Genomic DNA, 18381 nt, shown 5'->3' on the forward strand with positions numbered 1-18381 from the left:
AGTTGGTTGGAGCGTTGTCCCATACACCAAAAGACTGCAGGTCTGATTCCCAGTCAGGGCACATACCTAGGTTGTGGGTTCAATCTCTGGTCAAGTCGAGTATGGGAGGCAACTGATCAATGTTTCTCTCTCACATCAATGTTCTCTCTCTCTCTCTCTTCTCTCTAAACATATCTTCAAGTGAGGATTAAAAGAAAAGAAAATAACGTATTTTAAAATACTGGTTTGGTTTCAAGGTAAAATTAGATGTTTTGGTAAACATTCACAAGACGACAGTACACTTGAGAGATGTTTTGATCCTAGAGGTTTATCTAAATTACAATAAAAATATCAGAAAAAGCCCTAGCCGGTTTGGCTCAGGGGCTAGAGGGTCATGGGTTCGATTCCGGTCAAGGGCACATGCCTGGGTTGTGGCTGGATCCCCAGTAGGGAATGTGCAGGAGGCAGCCAATCAGTGATGTTTCTATCTCTCTTCCTCTCTGAGATCAATAAATATATATTTTTTTAAATCAGAAAAATCTTTATAGCAAAGCACAATCAAATTCTGATCTTTAACAGACATTGTAAATTAAGGATATGCCTTGATTATGTCTGTTTTCCTTTTTGTAAATAAATTAAATTTGTAAAGTTATTGTTCCCTCTTGGTTTTCAGTCGGCAGTTAATGTTTTGTCATTAGTAGCATGATCTCTAGGGATTTTTCACAAATGCCCTAATCCTGGTAAAATGCATACAATTCTGAGTCTTACTTTGATAGTTAGAATTGGTCCCTGGGTGGTTCTCCAGGACATACTTCTTCAGAGCAGTGGTGGAACAGGTCTTCGGCTCATTCATGGCAGCAATGGCAGACAAGATTGCATATTCCATCAGGCTTCCACCAAGCAGGGGTTTCTCCCCTGATTTCTTCAGCTGTTTTCCAAGGAGGAAGAGAAAAGCATCAAGACAACACTCTCCCAAAGCAGGTCAAGACAAGACTCCTCTGCACCAGGTGGGTCGGAGTTCCTGCATTAGCACAGATATGTTTTACAATAAATTGTCAGGTTAGGGACTTTCTCTTCTCACTTATCAGGTATTCCACCTAACTGAGGAGTCCCAACCCTCCTACGAATATTTTCACTTTCCATCTACCCCTCCATCCAACCTAAAACAGCAATGGCTACTCTAACCCAGAGAGAGAGACAGCTCTAACCCAATAAGCAGGTTAACTTGTTAGGCTCCCAGTAACTTAGGATGCTTTTATTTGAGAATACTTCCTTTATCTAAATCTGAAAAATGGAGTAGTTATAAAAATAATAAATAGCCTTTTTAATCCTATAGGAAAATAGCAAAAGAAAAACTTGATAATACAATAGAAAATTATATAGGATAGTTCAAGGACAAAAGGTTGGGGAACAAAAGTGAGTTACCAATAAGCAAAAATTCAGCATAAAAGGACAAACTTGGGCATGGTACACAATAGTGATTCTCAAAGACTGGTCCATATACCCCACGGGGTTCCTGAGACCCTTTAAAGGAATATGCAAGGTCAAAACTATTTTCATAATAATACTAAGATGTGATCAGCCTTTTTCACTGTGGTGATATTTGCAGATGGTTAAAAAATTGATGCATAAAACTGCTGCTACCTTACCACAAATCAAGGCAGAGGCACACGAACTACAAAGTAGTTACTTTATTCTTTTTAAAAAGTATATTTTTATTGCTTTTGAGAGAGAAAGGGAGAGAGGGAAAGAGAAACATTGATGTGAGAGCATAACATCTATTGGCTGCCTCCTGTATGCCCCCTATCGGGGATCAAGCCCACAATTCCAACTGAGCCACACCAGCCAGGGCAGTTATTTTATTCTTTAGGCCTATACACTTGTGGTTAAAAAAAAAAAAGAAAAAGCCAGTTTCACTTAGGAATGTCCTTGATGAAGTAGTACAAATTATTTTATTAAATCTCAATCCCAATGCATGTCTTTGATATTTTATGGGATGAAATGGGGAAGAACGCATGGCAGCAATGTATATATGATGGTGGTCTCTAGGAAAAACACCAGTGATTATTGGAGATGTGAGCTGAACTAGCTACATTTTTCATGGAATAACTTTTTTACTTTAAGAAACAGATAAACTATGGTTATTTAGACTTAGGTACCTGGGTAGACATTTTCTTAAAAATATACTAAGTGATCTGTCATTTCGAGGAAAACAACTAACAGTAGTTGTTGTCAATGATAATATTAAACTTTTTGAGAGAAAATTTAAATTGAGAAACCTTGTATCTACCACTGTGAGCTTGGTAACTTCCTAGTACTTAATACTGTTCTGATGAGATCAGTGGGTAATATTAACGAATAGGATTTTTGTTATAGATGACATGAGTCAGCATTTTAAAAATCTGCATAATTCAGTGAACCACTATTTTCCAAATAACCATGTTATAAAATTATGCATGTTTAAAAGGTCCAAAGTTCAAGACAGACCAAAAGATTTTAAGGTAACAAAGTACAAGAAGTTGAATGATATGGTTTCAGGTTCCACATAACAACTAACCTTTAAGGAATAACCACAAAATCAATTAATGTAATAAGAATTACATATTAACAGAATAAGCAACAAAAACCACATGATCATCTCAAGAAACATAGCAAAGGTATTTGACAAATGCAATTAACCACTCATAATAAAAATTCCAACGAACTAGTACCAGAAGGGAACTTTCTCAACCTGATAATAGGCATATATGAAAAACCTGTAGCTAACTTAATGATAAGACTGAATAGATGAGGATGTCTGCTCTCATCACTGTAATGGAGTTTCTATCTAGTGTAATCAGGAAAGAAAGAAACAAACAAACAATTCAGATAGAAAACGAAGAACTAAAATGGTCTTTATTTGCAGATGACATAATCCTGCTTATGTAGGAAAATCCTAGGGAAGCCACAAAGAGGCCTAAAGAATCTACAGAAAAACTACTAGAACTAGTAAATGAGTTCAGCAAGGTTGCAAGATACAAGATCATTAGATAAATTAACTGTATTTCTACAGGCTACCAATGAACAATTTGAAAACCAACTGAAGAAAATTCCATTCACAACAGCATGAAAATATTTAGGAAAAAATTTTACAGAAGAAATGTAAGACATGTGAAAACTACAAAATACTGCCAAGAGAAGTTAAAAATCTAAATAAACGAAGAGACAGTATTTGTGGATTGGAAAACAACGTTGTAAAGATAGTGATTCTCCCCAAATTGATCTATAGGGTCACTGCAACCTCTACCAAAGTCCCAGTTGGCTTTTTGTAAAAAATTGAGAAGTGGATTCTAAAATTCATAAGGCAATGCACAGGACACAGATTAGTCAAAATAGTTTTGAAAAAGAGAAAGGGAATTTACATTTTCTAACTTCACAATTTAACTACAAAACTGCAGTCATCAAGACAATGTGAATCTGGCATAAGGACTCACATATAGATCAATGGAACAGAAGTGAGCATTCAGAAATAAACCCTCACAACTGATTTAAAAAATATTTTTTTATTAATTTCAGAAAGGAAGGGAGAGGGAGAGAGAGAAACATCAATGATAAGAGAGAATCATTGATCCACTGCCTCCTACATACCCACTTCTGGAGGACCGAGCCCTCAACTTGGGCAAGTGCCCTGACCAGGAATTGAACCTTACCTCCTGGTTCATGAGTTGACACTCAACTGCTGAGCCATATCAGCAGGGTGTCAACTGATTTTTTATAAAGGTGCTGAAGCAATTCAATGAGGAAAGGACAGTTTTCAATAAATGGCACTGGGACAATTGGATATCCACATGCAAAAAAACAAACATGATTTATACCCTTACCTCACACCATAAACAAAACTTAATTTAAAATTGATCACAGACCTAAATGTAAGCACCCAAACTATAAAACTCTTAATAAAAAATATAGGAGTAGCCCTAACCGGTTTGGCTCAGTGGATATAGCATCGGCTTGCGGACTGAAAGGTCCCAGGTTTGATTCCGGTCAAGGGCATGTACCTTGGTTGCGGGCACATCCCCAGTAGGAGGTGTGCAGGAGGCAGCTGATCGACGTTTCTCTCTTATTGATGTTTCTAACTCTCTATTCCTCTCCCTTCCTCTCTGTAAAAGAGCAATGAAATATATATACATACACACACGAGTAAATTTTTGTGACCTTAAGTTAGGCAATGATTTATTAGACACAATAGCACAAGCAACTTAAAAAAAATGATAAAATTAACTATCAAAATTCAACACTTTTGCCCTTCAAAAGATACTATTAAGTGAAAGCAGAGGCCACAGACTAGGAGAAAATATTTGCAAATCAGGTATCTGTTGAGGAATTTGTATCTAGTTATAATTCAGTAAGACAAATAACCCAATTTTAAAAACAGGCATAGGATCTGAATAGACATTTTACCAAAGAAGATAAACAAATGTCCATTAAGCACATGAAAAGATGGTCAACATTAGTACTTATCAGGAAAATGCCAGCCCAAACCACAATGAGATGCCTTGAGGTAACCACTAGTATGGCTATAATACACGAGACAAAGATAGGGAGAAACTAGAACCCTTATACACTGTAAAATGATGCAACTACTCTGGCAGTTTCTTAAAACATAAATTTACTATATAGTTCACCAAGTTCACACTCCTAGTTATATACCCAAGTGAAATAAAAACACATCCACACAAAGATTTGGACGTACCCTACCCGGTTTGGCTCAGTGGATAGTGTGTGGGCCTACGGATAGAAGGGTCCCGGGTTCAATTCCGGTCAAGAAACAAACAATTCAGATAGAAAAGGAAGAACTAAAATGGTCTTTATTTGCAGATGACATAATCCTGCATATGGATTATAATCCTGCATATAGGAAAATCCTAGGGAAGCCAAAAGAGTCCTAAAGAATCTACAGAAAAACTACTAGAACTAGTAAATGAATACTCTGGGCTTCCATCCTGGTACGATTCCCATGGTAAGGAAGAGCCTGGGTGGCGGGCTCAATCCCCAGTGTGGGACATGAAGGAGGCAGCTGATCAATGATTCTCTCTCATCACTGATGTTTCTATTTCTATTTCTCTCGCCCTCTGAAATCAATAAAAAATATATTAAAAGGAAAAGGGATAGAAGTACTTCTTCATGCTGCAACATGAATAAAACTAAAGAAGTGTATATTAAACAAAAGAAGCCGGTCACAAAAGACCACATATTGTGTCATACCACCTATACGGAACTTGTAGAAAGGCAAATCTACACTAGAGAGAATAGAGTAGGTTGGCTGGAGATGGGAATGGGGAGTGACTGCAAATGGGCACCAGGGGTCTTTTTTGGGTGATGCAAATGCTAAAATTGGATTGCAGTAATGGTTGTGTAACTCTATAAATTTACTAAACATGATTGAATTATAACATTTAAGTTAAAATAAGCATATCTTATGGTTTGTACATCATACCTCAAAAAAACAATTAAAAAAAACAACTATCATTTGTTGAGTTTGGGTATATGTACCACAGAATAATATTCACAACTATTTGAAAATTATCTTAAAATCCTTCCTCCTTTCAAAACTATTTGTTAGATTTTCTTCATAGACCTAACTCAAAATATACTGAAAACAAGTATCAGTTGTCTTCTATTCAGTGAGACATTATAAAGACTTTGCAAAAATCTATTAAACAGTGCCTCCGTCTAAAATCTTCACTGATTTTAGAGAGAGGAAGGGAGAGGGAGAAAGAGAAATAATGATGTGAGAGAACATGGATACACTGGGACCAAAACTGCAACCTGGGTATGTACCCTGACCAAGAATTGAACCTGTAACCTTTTAATGCATAGGACTATGCTTAACCAACTGAGCCACACCATATCGGTTAGGGCTTATTAATTTAAAAAAAATATATAGTTATTTTTCATGAAAATGTGATGTTAACTTGTAATGGGTTTATTTTTTATAAATTAAATGTTTAAAATTTTCTTTTTAAAAATGATGGTCATTTTTAATTAACACAGTTTATTTATTTTCGATTTTAAAAATTGGTTTTTAGAGAGAAAGGGAGAGGAAGAGATAGAAACATCAATGATGAGAGAGAATCATTGATCAGCTACTTCCTGCACGTCCCCAACTGAGGATCAAGCCTGAAACCTGGGCATGTGCCCTGACCAGGAAATTGAACCAGTAACCCTCTTAGTGCATGGGAAGACACTCAACCAAGCCACACTGGTCTGGGCTGAAACCAAAACTTTTGAGAACCACTTTGTTATAACCAAGTGTTTTTGGCCTCTAACCTGGAATGTTCCAGAAGCACCTTTACCAGTTATTTGTTCTAACTGGCCTCTTTCTACTGCTCTCTGCAGAGCATTCTTCAACAGCTGAGGCCTGCAGAGAAAACAAAAAATAATGATAAATATATAGATGAAGGAAATATTTGAAGAAATAGATCCAGGGTTATTCCTTGAACTAAAGTTCTGATTTCTATTACACGTAGTACTTTGTTAAAATGGATAAAAAGTAATAAGTTACTTTTAACAAGTGGCTCCCTTAGCAAGTGGCATTCTTTTTCTTTAAGCAAGGATGCTAAGTCATTCATTACCTGTACATACAGACCAGTTTCCAAATGTTAGGGCATTCCAAAAACCTATCATTTATTATCAGATCACAACAGCAATCAAATTGTGTAATCAAGCAAAGAATGGGTATCTTTAAAGTTCTATCCAACTCTAGAATTCTCTGAGGCAAAATTCCTAACTGGTTTTAAAAATGTATGTGTGTGTGTATATATATATAGATTTATATATACACACACATATATATATATACACACATACACACACACATTAACAAAAACCAACTGAGTCACTTTTTACAAACCAGTATCTAAAAGTCAGCTTAATAAAATACAACTCCCCGAGAAACAAAATAAGTTGTTTTTAACATAGTGTATCTCTGTCCTAAGAGACTTGTCATTAAAAAACAAACAAAGGTTGTCAAAACCAAATGGCAGACAAGAAGAAACTGAGTATTAAAAACAATAAAAATAACAGAAGAACAAAGTGTTGAAGCAAGAGCTGTTCTGTCAAGGGGCCTGAATGGCAGTTGGGGAACCTCAGGTGCAGGGAGAAAATAAGTTGACTTAGGACTTAAAGGGTACGTGGTATGGAACAAGATAGAGTCAAATGGAAAGCTTTACATCTGGGCCAACAACAGGAACAAAGGCTTAATAACAATCCAAAAGTTTGGTGACATGTTTTGCCACACCTCTCAAGAATTACTAGAATAGCCCCCAAATGAGCAGAATATCAAAAGCAACTTACTTGAAACTGGTTAGCTGCTCGTTAGAAAAGATCAGTGGGGCAGAATAATGAGGGCCCCACTATTATCATTTGAGGTGCATCATTGAGCTTTGATCTTTCTCTTTGGAGAAGAAATTTTGAATCTTTTTAAAATTTTTGTTTTTTGTTAATCCTCACCCCAGGACACTTTTCCATTGATTTTTAGAGAGTAGGAGGGAGCTCCGGGAGAGACAAAAAGAGAAACGAAGTGAGAGAGAAACATTGATTGACTGCCTCCCGTATGCGGCCACTGGGGATCAGCTTGCAACTGAGGTACGTGCCCTTGACTGGAATCGAACCTGGGACCCTTCAGTCCACAGGCCGAAGCTCTATCCACTGAGCCAAACTGGCTAAGGCTGAATCTTTTGTTAAAAAGTATATTTTATTGATTTTTAGAGAGGGAGAGTGGGAGGTAGAAACAGCAATGAGAGAGAAACATCTACATCAATTGGCCAACTCCTGCACGCCCCCCACTGGGGATCGAGCCTAAAACCCAGGCATGTGCCCTGACAGGGAATTGTCCTGGTGACCTCTTGGTGCATGGGTTGATGCTCAACCACTGAGCAACACTGGCTGGGCAATTTTGAATCTTTTATAACCACTAAGTATTACAAGCTGAGCTGCTACAGAGTTATTAATGGCATCATCCATATATTTGGGGAAGAAGAGTAGAAGGGATTCCCCCCTCCCGCCATGTTCTAACCGGATGTTATAGAGTAGGAACTATACCATCAAATCTTATACACCCCTAACACTTCAAATGAAGAAATCCCAATAAAAACAACTCCCAATGAAAAAAATTCTAAGCCAGTGTGGTTCCATTCAGGAGAAATATGATTTATGCTAAGACCCAAAACATACACACTCTCTTAAGTCATTCATCCCACCAACATTTACTAGGTACTTAGTATGATTATGCAAGAATAAACACGTAGATCTGGTCATTAAACTCAAGAAGTTAGGAGATAATGAATACATAAATTATGGTAGAGAATGATAAGAGTTAGGGTTAAAGTATGGGCATAGAGCTTTGGGAACATAACTGAGGGAATAATTTAACTGTGAAAATTTTTCTATTACTTGCTTTATAAGTTAGATTGCTTAAAACCTGATTTCTAACGGGGGCAATCACAGCTTAAGTAAAACACTGAAACCCTGACTCTCTTACTAAATTAAATAACTGGTCTGAAAAGAATCTTCCTAACCTAGGTTCAAATGCTTCAGGAATGAGTATCAGTTAAATTAGTTCCCTTCAGCACAAATTGTTAGGATATACCTTGTCGGAGGCAAGAATCCCATCAGAGTTCTATCATTCCTATCTTCAGATAAAACTTATTTACCAACTGCTTCAATGGTTCTCAGATTGGCCCTCTCTCTCTAATCACTGCCATAACCTTAATACAAGCCACCACGCCCTCTCTTCTGGGCACTCTGCTGCTGCTTTCACACTGCACTCCACTCTAAGGTCAGTATGTCTACAAAGACGTTCACTTGTTTATTTTTGTTACTCCTCATCTGAGGCTATTTTTTCCATAGATTTTTATTTTATTACTTATTTAAAAAAAACTGTTACCTGAGGATATTTTTTCCATTGATTTTTAGAGAGAGTGGGAGAGGGAAAGACAGAGAAATATTGATGTGAGAGAAATACATCCATTGGTTGCCTCCTGCATGAGCTCTGATAGGGGAGAAGCCTGCAACCGAGATACATGCCCTTGGCCAGAATGGAACCCAGGACCCTGCAGTCCGATGCTCTAACCACTGAGAAGACTGGCTAGGGCAAGATATATCTTTATTAATGTTACTCAGCAGAACAGGTGTCATGTATAAATGCCTTAATCCAACTCCAAAGGCTTTGGTGACATGGTCCCACCCCTTGTTAATCTAGATCCAGTCAGACCCAGGTTTCTTTCAGTTCCCCAAAAAGAATGCAACCCCTGCCTCTGAAATTTTCTAATGAAGCTCCTTTCCCATCCTTTTCTCCTTTGTCACCCCACTGTCAGCCATCCCACTTAATTCTACATATTCGTCTAGACGTAATCAATGCCCATGTTTTTAACTTACTACTAACTCCTAGGCACAGCTCTTTTCTGAAAAATTCTTTAATCAATAACACACCATATTCCATGTACTATGGTGCCAACTGCTGTTCTAAATAAATAACACAACAACCCCAAGAAATAGGTACTATTATTTCCCATACTTTACTGAAGGGGAAGTTAAGTGACATAGAAAAATCAAGTCATTTCTCCAAGGTCACATAACAAGGCAGTGGAAGAACCAGGTTACAAAATCAGAGACAGAAAGTAGAATGGTGATACCAGGGTCTGGAGGAAAAGAATTCTAGAGATGGATGGTCGTGTTGGTAGCACATTATGAATACACTAGAGGCCCGGTGCACAAATTTGTGCACCAGTGGGGTGCCTTGGCCTGGCCTGTGGGATCAGGCTGAAACCAGCTCTCCGACATCCCCTGAGGGGTCCCGGGTTACAAGAGGGTGCAGGCCAGGCCGAGGGACCCCACCGGTGCACAATTGGGGCTGGGGAGGGACCGCGGGAGGGCTCCAGGGCATGTCCAGCCCGTCTCACTCAGTCACGATCGGCCGGACCCCAGCAGCAAGCTAGCCTGCCAGTCGACTGTCTGCACCCTGGTGGTCAGTGCATGTCATAGCAAGCAGTTGAGTGGCCTTAGGATATCATTAGCATATTACCCTTTGATTGGTTGAATGGATGGCCAGACACTGAGCATATTAGGCTTCTATTATATAGGATTTAATACCATTAAACACTGTATGTTTAAAAATGGTTAAGATGGCCCAGCTGGCATGGCTCGGTGGTTGAGATTGGACCTATGAACTAGGAGGTCACCACTGGATTCCCAGTCAGGGCACATGCGGGCTAGATCCCCAGTGTGGGGTGTGCAGAAGGCAGCTGATCAATGATTCTCGCTCATTATTGATGTTTCTATCTCTCTCGCTCTCCCTTCCTCTCTGAAATCAATAAAAAAATATTTAAAAATGGTTAAGATGGTAAATTTTATATTTGTGTATTTTACCACAATAAAAAAATTAGAAAAAATTATTTTAAAATGAGATGAGAGGACATTAGGAGTTTAATGCTGCCCTAGCCAGTATGACTCAGTGTATAGAGCGTTAGCCTGGGACTGAAGGGTCCTGGTTTTGATTCCGATCAAGGGCACATGCCTGGGTTTCGGGCTCGGTCCTCAGTGTGCGGCATGCAGGAGGCAGCTAATCAATGATTCTCGCTCATCACTGATGTTTCTATCTCTCCCTCTCTGAAATCAATTAAAAAAAAAAAAAGTTACTCTATCTGTGTCTACAAAAGGTAAGTAACATGCCGTTTGGGTTTCCAAAAACACAACTATGTATGGAGATATGAAAAAGAACACATAATGAGACAAAAAATTAAATCCACAAAAAAAGTTTTATTCCTAGCTCAGCTAACAGTAATCCCTTAAATATTTAATCTTTCTCCTTCCTCATGAAAAGGGGCTAAGGGAATAACAAAAATCTATGCTTTAAAATCCAGGCCAATAGGTCATACCTGATATCCACTCTAAGTTTAGGATAATACTGAGACACATATTTCCTGATGAGACTGTAGGAAGCTTCTTTAGGTTCACAAAGGCGAGTAAAGGCCAGTGGGAGGATATCCTCCAATTTTACTTGTGGTTCTGGATCCACTGCAGAGCTCCTGTTCTGAAATGTAAATCAAAAATTATCATCATTAGAGAATGTAGGGCTTTTTGTACAAATGCTTCTATATTCAACTGAAAGGCTTTTTCTAAGCTGGTTGCCAACCAAACAAACAAAATTATCATTCTTTTCACATTCAAAGAAATCATATCACAGTGCTGTAATTTTACTTGTGTGGCAATGTAAGATTCAAATTTCAGATTAGGAGAGTAAAAAAATACATATAAAAATAAAAAACAGGCTTGGCCTGTGTGGCTCAATGGTTGAGGGTTGACCTATGAACTAGGTGGTCATGGTTTGATTCCCTGGTTTGACTCCCTGTCGGGGCACATGCCCAGATTGTGGGCTTGATCCCCAGTAGGGGGCCTGCAGGAGGCAGCTGATCAATCATTCTCTCTCAACATTAATGTTTCTATCTCTCTCTCTCCCTTTCTCTCTGAAATCAATAAAAATATATTAAAAATAAATTAAAAAAAAGAATTCCAGAATTTATTGAAAGGCCTTACTTCATTAACAAACAATGAAAAAGTGTCATGGAGTACCAAAAAGCACTGCACAGTTCATTTTGAAAGTGCTTGCCAGTTTTATGAAAAAAGTACAAAAATTTTCAGAGTTGTGAAAATAAAGATGTAGAGGAATATTCATTATTTCAATGACTAAGAGGAAATACTGGATATTTATTTCACTTTATTACTGTATACTTTCCATAAATGAAATTATGTATCTTGGCAAGGAGATAAAGAGAAGAAAAACTGGCTCTGAGAATAGTTTTGGGGTATAATATTGAGTAGAAATATGTTTGTTCATTTTTTAGGGTGGGTTTTTTTTTGGCCTCTTATAGTTTATATTTCACAAAAAGTAGGATAATTTCATACAGCTTCCCATAACTTAACAGAGCAGTTAAGTCCACAGACACGGGTTGGAATGCTTGGATTGGCACACTGTCTATTCTGTTCATTAGGTGGGCAAGAATGAGTCAATTACTTGTAACCTCTTTAGGACTTAATGAAAAGGCAAACGTGGCGCAGGGCATGGCACAAAGTTCGTATTTTGAGTAGTATTAACAGTATCACAGTGTACAATCAAACTAAGGTACAGACTTCCTACCTTTCTGTTTCTGGATTTTTGAGAGGTTTTTCTTGATTTCTGGACCACAACAAAACTCCCAGAAGCACCTTTCCCTTTTACCTAAAGTAAATTAAATTTAGTTGTAATAACCAACATTTTTATTTTAAAATTTTCTGGTATTCACATTTATAACTTTATACCAGATTAGTAAGCAAATTACAGGTAATAGTAATACAAGAACTAATGTAAAATGCTGTTCATTTTGTCAGAGAGAAGCAAACAATGGATTAGTCAAAAGACGGGACTAAATCCTATTTATGGTACTATCTCACTATTCAATATTGAAGAACCCTGTACACCCTCAGCTTTTGTTTCCTCATCTACAAATTGGGGGAAGAATGCTATTGTGATACCAGATTGTCTATTATAAACTACCCCCTTCCAAAAAAAAAAGTCCCATGGAAAGAAGGGACACAATCTGCTGGGGAAAATGAAAAATCTTCTGTCTTGAAAGGGCCATAGCTACTTGGCAAAAGTTTATAGCCTATTCATCTCAGGCCATACGTAATGCTTCCCAGTTTGCCCATTATAGATTTTTCCTATATATGGGAAAGGTTATGTTAGTCATACCACATATTTCCTTTCCATAGTTTACAAAGCACTTTCACAGAACTTTAAAGTTGATTTACATTAACCTGAGTCCTCCACACTTTAGCTTTACCTACACTGCTATGAACATAGCAATCTAGCTGAAATGCTTCCAGCTTATAAACATCAAGCAGAGGGTCAGGCTATGAGGCAAGAATAGGTCACAAACCATTATTTTGATAAAGAAAAACAAAAAGCCAACTCACAAACTGTGCTAACATACACTGTGATATAGGACAGGTCTTTGGTTCTAATTGTATTAGTTAGATAATATCTTTTAATCGATGATTATTTTAAAGACCCACTTACATATCAGTATGACATTTTGAGAAAGCTAGAATGTAAGCTCCACACAGCAGAAATCTGTTTTCCTCGCTGATGGACCCACAAGCACCTGGCACACAGGAGACACCCTATATATACTGGTAGAAGTAAGTACTGGTTGAAAGTTCCCAAAGAGTTTAAATGCCTGAGTGGCACAGAATTCTATATTAATCAATCTAGGCAGAAAGGTATAAAGGCAAGAGGACTCTGGGAATGCAGTGAACTGGGTCCTTAGATAACCACCTTTACCACTCCCACGGGACCTCGGTAGTTATTTCATCCCTCTGAACCTCTGAAGGAGGTTTAAAGTCCATTCTCGCTTTATATTTTCATGATTCTAAGCAACATTTTGATGTACTATGCAAAGTATCACAGATTTATGCTTGAAATCAATATTTACATTAGTACTAGTTTCAATTTACTCTGGTTTCTTTGATGCTCCTAACAAGCTTTAACAGTTTGAGCAAAGGTGAAGCTAATTTATAAGGGCAACAAGTTTAGCCACATAAGCAAGGCTTTAAAACTAACAAATCTAACACAAAAGCAATTATTTTTTCTGCTGTAATAAAAGGATTCCTTAACCTTGCTTATCATCTATAGCACAAAGCCTCCAATTAAAAGTACAAGCAGCTAGAAAATAATTACACTATCCTATTGCTTCTGCTCTCTAGGCTAGTTATAAAAGGTAACTGGCAGTGATTTGGAAACCTAGCCTCAGATAGTAAAACTAGGTTAAGCTTAAGTATTTCATCATGTTAACTTATTTTTAACAAAAAAGATATAAAAAGCCTAAATGTTACTAACTATGGACTTATATGATGGAATGATCTTATTACCAACAACTGTGTAATACCTGTTTGATGACACCTCTATTTAATTCTCTTTTCAGTGCTTGTTTAAGGAGGTAGCCCCTTCTCTCCAACTCCAGAGAAGGGTACTTATGGATGATATATTTTCGAATAGCAACAACTGATGCACCACTCTTCTGGAAGCATGCCTAGAAAACAATTTACCAAACCATACACATTACTTTCAACTAGCTGCTTTTCTTTAGACAGAGAAGCTGACACATGTTTTCAAAATAAATTATTTTGGAAGTGAACTTAATAATGAATGAAAAAATGGCAGGAACGAATGAACAGTACTTCAGGTAAGTTCAGTTCATCATGGCTGTGGAGAAATGAAGAATTAAAATATTTTTGCAAAAATAATTTAAAAAATGTTCAAAAGAGAAGATACAACATGTGAATAACATTTTGTGTTAATGAAGAACCTCATTCCATTTTAATTCTATTCTATATTTAGAAGACAATCTTTAGCATTAAAACAAGGAAAGCAAAACACTGGATCACAGATCTCACCTATTTTATGGAATGAGTTTTGGCACACCAGGACCAGTATTTCTCTGCAGGCTTTGTGTGAATGTCAGCAGAGAACATAAGCGAAGGTAATCTGAATAAATGGCATAAAACTGGACTTACAGCCCTAACCGGTTTGGCTCAGTGGATAGAGCGTCAGCCTGCGGACTCAGGGGTCCCAGGTTTGATTCTGGTCAAGGGCATGTACTTTGGTTGCGGGCACATCCCCAGTGGGGGGTGAGCAGGAGGCAGCTGATTGATGTTTCTCTCTCATCGATGTTTCTAACTCTCTCTCCTTCTCCCTTCTTCTCTGTAAAAAAAAATCAATAAAATATATTTAAAAAAATAAAATAAATCTGGACTTATAGGTAGCAAAGTTTTAAGGGGCATTTTGGATAACAACAGGGCATTAAATTGCAATTTAACATGCCCTTTTCCATTTCCATTCTATTTATCTCTATTTCATTTGACTAATGCCCATTAAAGACTTAAGGAGATCATTATGTCACTAAGGCAGAAAATTTTTTCAAATGCTTTACATTTTGAAGCACACTTAAACAGCACCTGTTATTTATCTCATGGGCTAGTCTAACAATTTTGTGTTGCCATTGTCTATGTAGCGCATACTCATTCTCACTGGGTAAAGACTTGATTGTTATCTTACACACTTTGACAATAAAGAAAAACAACTCAGACAAGAAAAGATTGTGCAACACAAAAGAAATTCTGTTAATATGAGTCCACTTACTTCAAGTAAATGTCTCTAACCTATTACAACCTATTGTTTACTCCTGATCTTATTAAAAAACAAAGGAAAGAAAATAGGCCAAAAAGAACTCTCTAATGATAAAACAATCCCTTGCTTCACCAAACTGACAATGAGATGGAAGTAGACATCAGAATTCTTGTTTGATCCAGAAAATGTTACCAGTGGTCTAAAACCATGATTTATTACACTGCATGGAATATGCATACTCATATTCAAACTATTCTTTAGGCCTAATTATACTGTTTTAATATTTTAAAATTTCAGACCCATCTCTGTCTTCACTGTAATTCTACTCTACTCCTCCAATCCTAGGCTGAGAGGTCATGAAGGGAAATCCTTGAAGAAAGGCAACATAAAGAAAAGAGATCTCTATAGTCAAGCTATCTAGAATAAAAGTTTTCTTACTGAGTTGAGAGCACTCTTGAAAGAGTGCAGGGAGAGGTCTGAAAACAAAGCCTTTTCCAGTCTGTGTCAGTGCAGTCTTCTCAAGTTCTGAGAATGACCTCTAGGTTGCTCTTTCCTATAAACACCACCCTTAGTTAAGTTGTTCTCTATCTCTCTCCCCATTTCTAGCTCAGTTCTAAGGACAGGGTCCCTGAAATGAAGAAGTCTATGGCTCATATAAAACAAACAAAGCAAACTTAACTAGAAAAACTTACACAAAAAATGGCAAGGTCAGGTTAAAAGATAACCTTAAAAATTAAAATAAGGCCCGGCTGGCGTGGCTCAGTGGTTGAGCATCGACCTAGGAACCAGGAGGTCACTGTTCGATTCCTGGTCAGGGCACATGCCCGGGTTGCAGGCTTGATCCCCAGTGTGGGGTGTGCAGAAGGCAGACAGATGATCAATGATTCTCTCTCATCATTGATGTTTCTCTCTCTCCCTCTCCCTTCCTCTCTCTTTGAAATCAATAAAAATATATTTTAAAAAATTAAAATAAAACCATATCTGATGATCACATAAGCTAATTAAAGTCAATGGATTACAGCATATTGTAAGTATTTTGGAAAGGCTAGGTGATGAAGCAAAGTAGTAAGAGGATTTCTTATAACTCAGGTTTGAAAGATAACCACTAACAATATTAGACACTCAGCTTTGAAAACGGAATTAAGGATAGATGGTATATTTTTTTAAGATAAAAATTCTCAGCATTATTCAGTTACCCTGAACCACCATTAGATTTCATAAGGGCAAGGGCCCTGTTTTGTCCTATTCTATGCTATATCATTTGCAGAGTTGCCTGACACAGAGAAGTTAGCCCTTAAATATTTGTTGAATGAATTAACATGTTAAGCCTTCAAATAAAACAATACTCAATCAGTAAACTGTGTGAAAAAAAATAAATCTAAAGATGTTTAAAATACTTGCTATGGGAAATCTGAATTAAAAAAAATAAACAGTGCTCATCCTATATAATAAAAGGCCAATATGCAAATTGACTGAACAGTGGAATGACTGGTTGCTATGATGTGCACTGACCACCAGGGGGCAGACACTCAATGCAGGAGCTGCCCCCTGGTGGTCAGTGTGCTCCCATAGAAGCCGCACTCACGGCTGGCAAGCGCAGCAGCAGTGGCGGGAGCCTCTCTCGCCTCCATGGCCGTGCTAAAGATGTCCAACTGACAGCTTAGGCCCACTCCCCGTGGAAAGTCATCCCATCCCCCGAGGGCTCCCAGACTGTGAGAGGGAGCAGGCCAAGCTGAGGACGCTCCACCCAAGTGCACAAATTTCGTTCACCGGGCCTCTAGTCAAATATAATCTTCTATCTATATAATAGAGAAATATGCAAATTAGCCGGGACACCAGAACATCATGACCAAACAGCAGGGACCTGAGGCTGCATGGCGCCTGGCCGGGGCGAGGGACGTCAGGCCGCAGCCCCTGCCCCGCGGGGCTTGACAGGGGACCTCAGGCCGTGACCCCTGCCCCAGCGCTGAGGGCTGGGGGACCTCAGGCTGTGCCACCTGCCCGGCGGGGCTTGATGGGGGTGGGGCCATGTCTTAGCCAATGGGGATGGGGCCGGCCAGGTCTGGGTCTCCTGCGTTTTCGAAGCGCATGTGGATGGTGGGTGGGGACTTGACTCTAGGTCCCGCGGCATGCCCAGACTCTGACAAGAGGGAGATTTTCATATACATTTTACTAATTTTCTTTCATCTCCGACACTTCTATTATAGAGAAAGGGCAAATAGCAATATTAAATATTTCCTCTAATTAATTCCCTTTTAATGTGCACGAATTTTGTGCACCGGGCCACCAATTACATAATAAGAAACAAACTTCAAAATGGCTTTCTTCTGTTCTCTTTTAGAAAGCAGAGCAACATTTTTGATGTCTGGACAGGAGTATATAATTTTCAAATGAGCAAAAGAATAAACCTATATAAACTTCTGGAAGTAAAAACTTGCCTTAATGGCCTCCGTCAGGATCGCATCCATCTTGGGACGTGGGGAGGAGGCCAGTGGTGTTTGTTTCTGGGCCCTTGCGAGCTGGCTGGCAGAAAGGGTAGCCCAAGAAGGTATTGTTTTTTTCACTTTCTTCTCCTTTTCTTTAGACTGATCTTTCTCTCTTTAAAATAAAGAATTGTTATTGTGCAAAATAAACTTTCCAGAAAGGGGCATAAAGTCAGAAAGAGAAAAAGTCGGAGAGATAAAAATTAATGCTTTAATTTACTTCCACACTAAGGTGACACGTATTTTAACAAAATTTTACTAAGTAAAACAGTAAAAAAAAAATAGGGTGCTGCCCTGACTGGTGTTGCTAAGTGGTGTTGCTCTCCTTTCCACACCCTCTAAAAAAACCAATGGGAAAATATCCTTGGGTGAGGATTAACAACAACAAAAAATTTCTAGATTTTATGTATACCCACGTAACTGGGATAAAGGATTCCCTGAGGATTACATCTAAAAGGTATAGTTATTACTAAATTATCCTTTTTTTTTTTTTTTTTTTTTTTTTTTTTTTTTTTTTTACTGATTTTTAGAGAGAAAGGGAGAGAGAAACAACATGAGCACAAAACATTGATCAGCTGCCTCCTACACATCTCCTACCAGGGATCAAGCCTGCAACCTGGGCCATGTGCCCTGACCCTGAATAAAACCAGCAACCTTTTAGTGCACGTGATTAACACCAATCCAACTGATTTTTGTTGTTGTTGTTAATACTCACCC

General features: G+C 38.1%; 1 protein-coding gene across 9 annotated transcripts in view; it reads right to left on the reverse strand.

The window, feature by feature from the left end:
- Positions 1 to 18381, reverse strand: part of HP1BP3 (heterochromatin protein 1 binding protein 3) — a 41198-nt gene that overhangs the window by 8303 nt on the left and 14514 nt on the right. For all 9 annotated transcript variants that reach the window (XM_080657120.1, XM_080657124.1, XM_080657125.1 and 6 more), the window contains 6 exons: positions 17620 to 17779; positions 13941 to 14084; positions 12155 to 12235; positions 10896 to 11050; positions 6289 to 6379; positions 748 to 907 (listed from right to left, as the gene is read on the reverse strand). In XM_080657120.1, coding sequence (XP_080513246.1) covers positions 748 to 907; positions 6289 to 6379; positions 10896 to 11050; positions 12155 to 12235; positions 13941 to 14084; positions 17620 to 17779 — 791 coding nt within the window. The remainder of the gene's footprint in view (positions 1 to 747; positions 908 to 6288; positions 6380 to 10895; positions 11051 to 12154; positions 12236 to 13940; positions 14085 to 17619; positions 17780 to 18381) is intronic.

Source organism: Plecotus auritus, assembly GCF_963455305.1.
Source record: "Plecotus auritus genome assembly, chromosome: 2".
In the NCBI taxonomy this organism is placed as follows: domain Eukaryota; kingdom Metazoa; phylum Chordata; class Mammalia; order Chiroptera; family Vespertilionidae; genus Plecotus; species Plecotus auritus.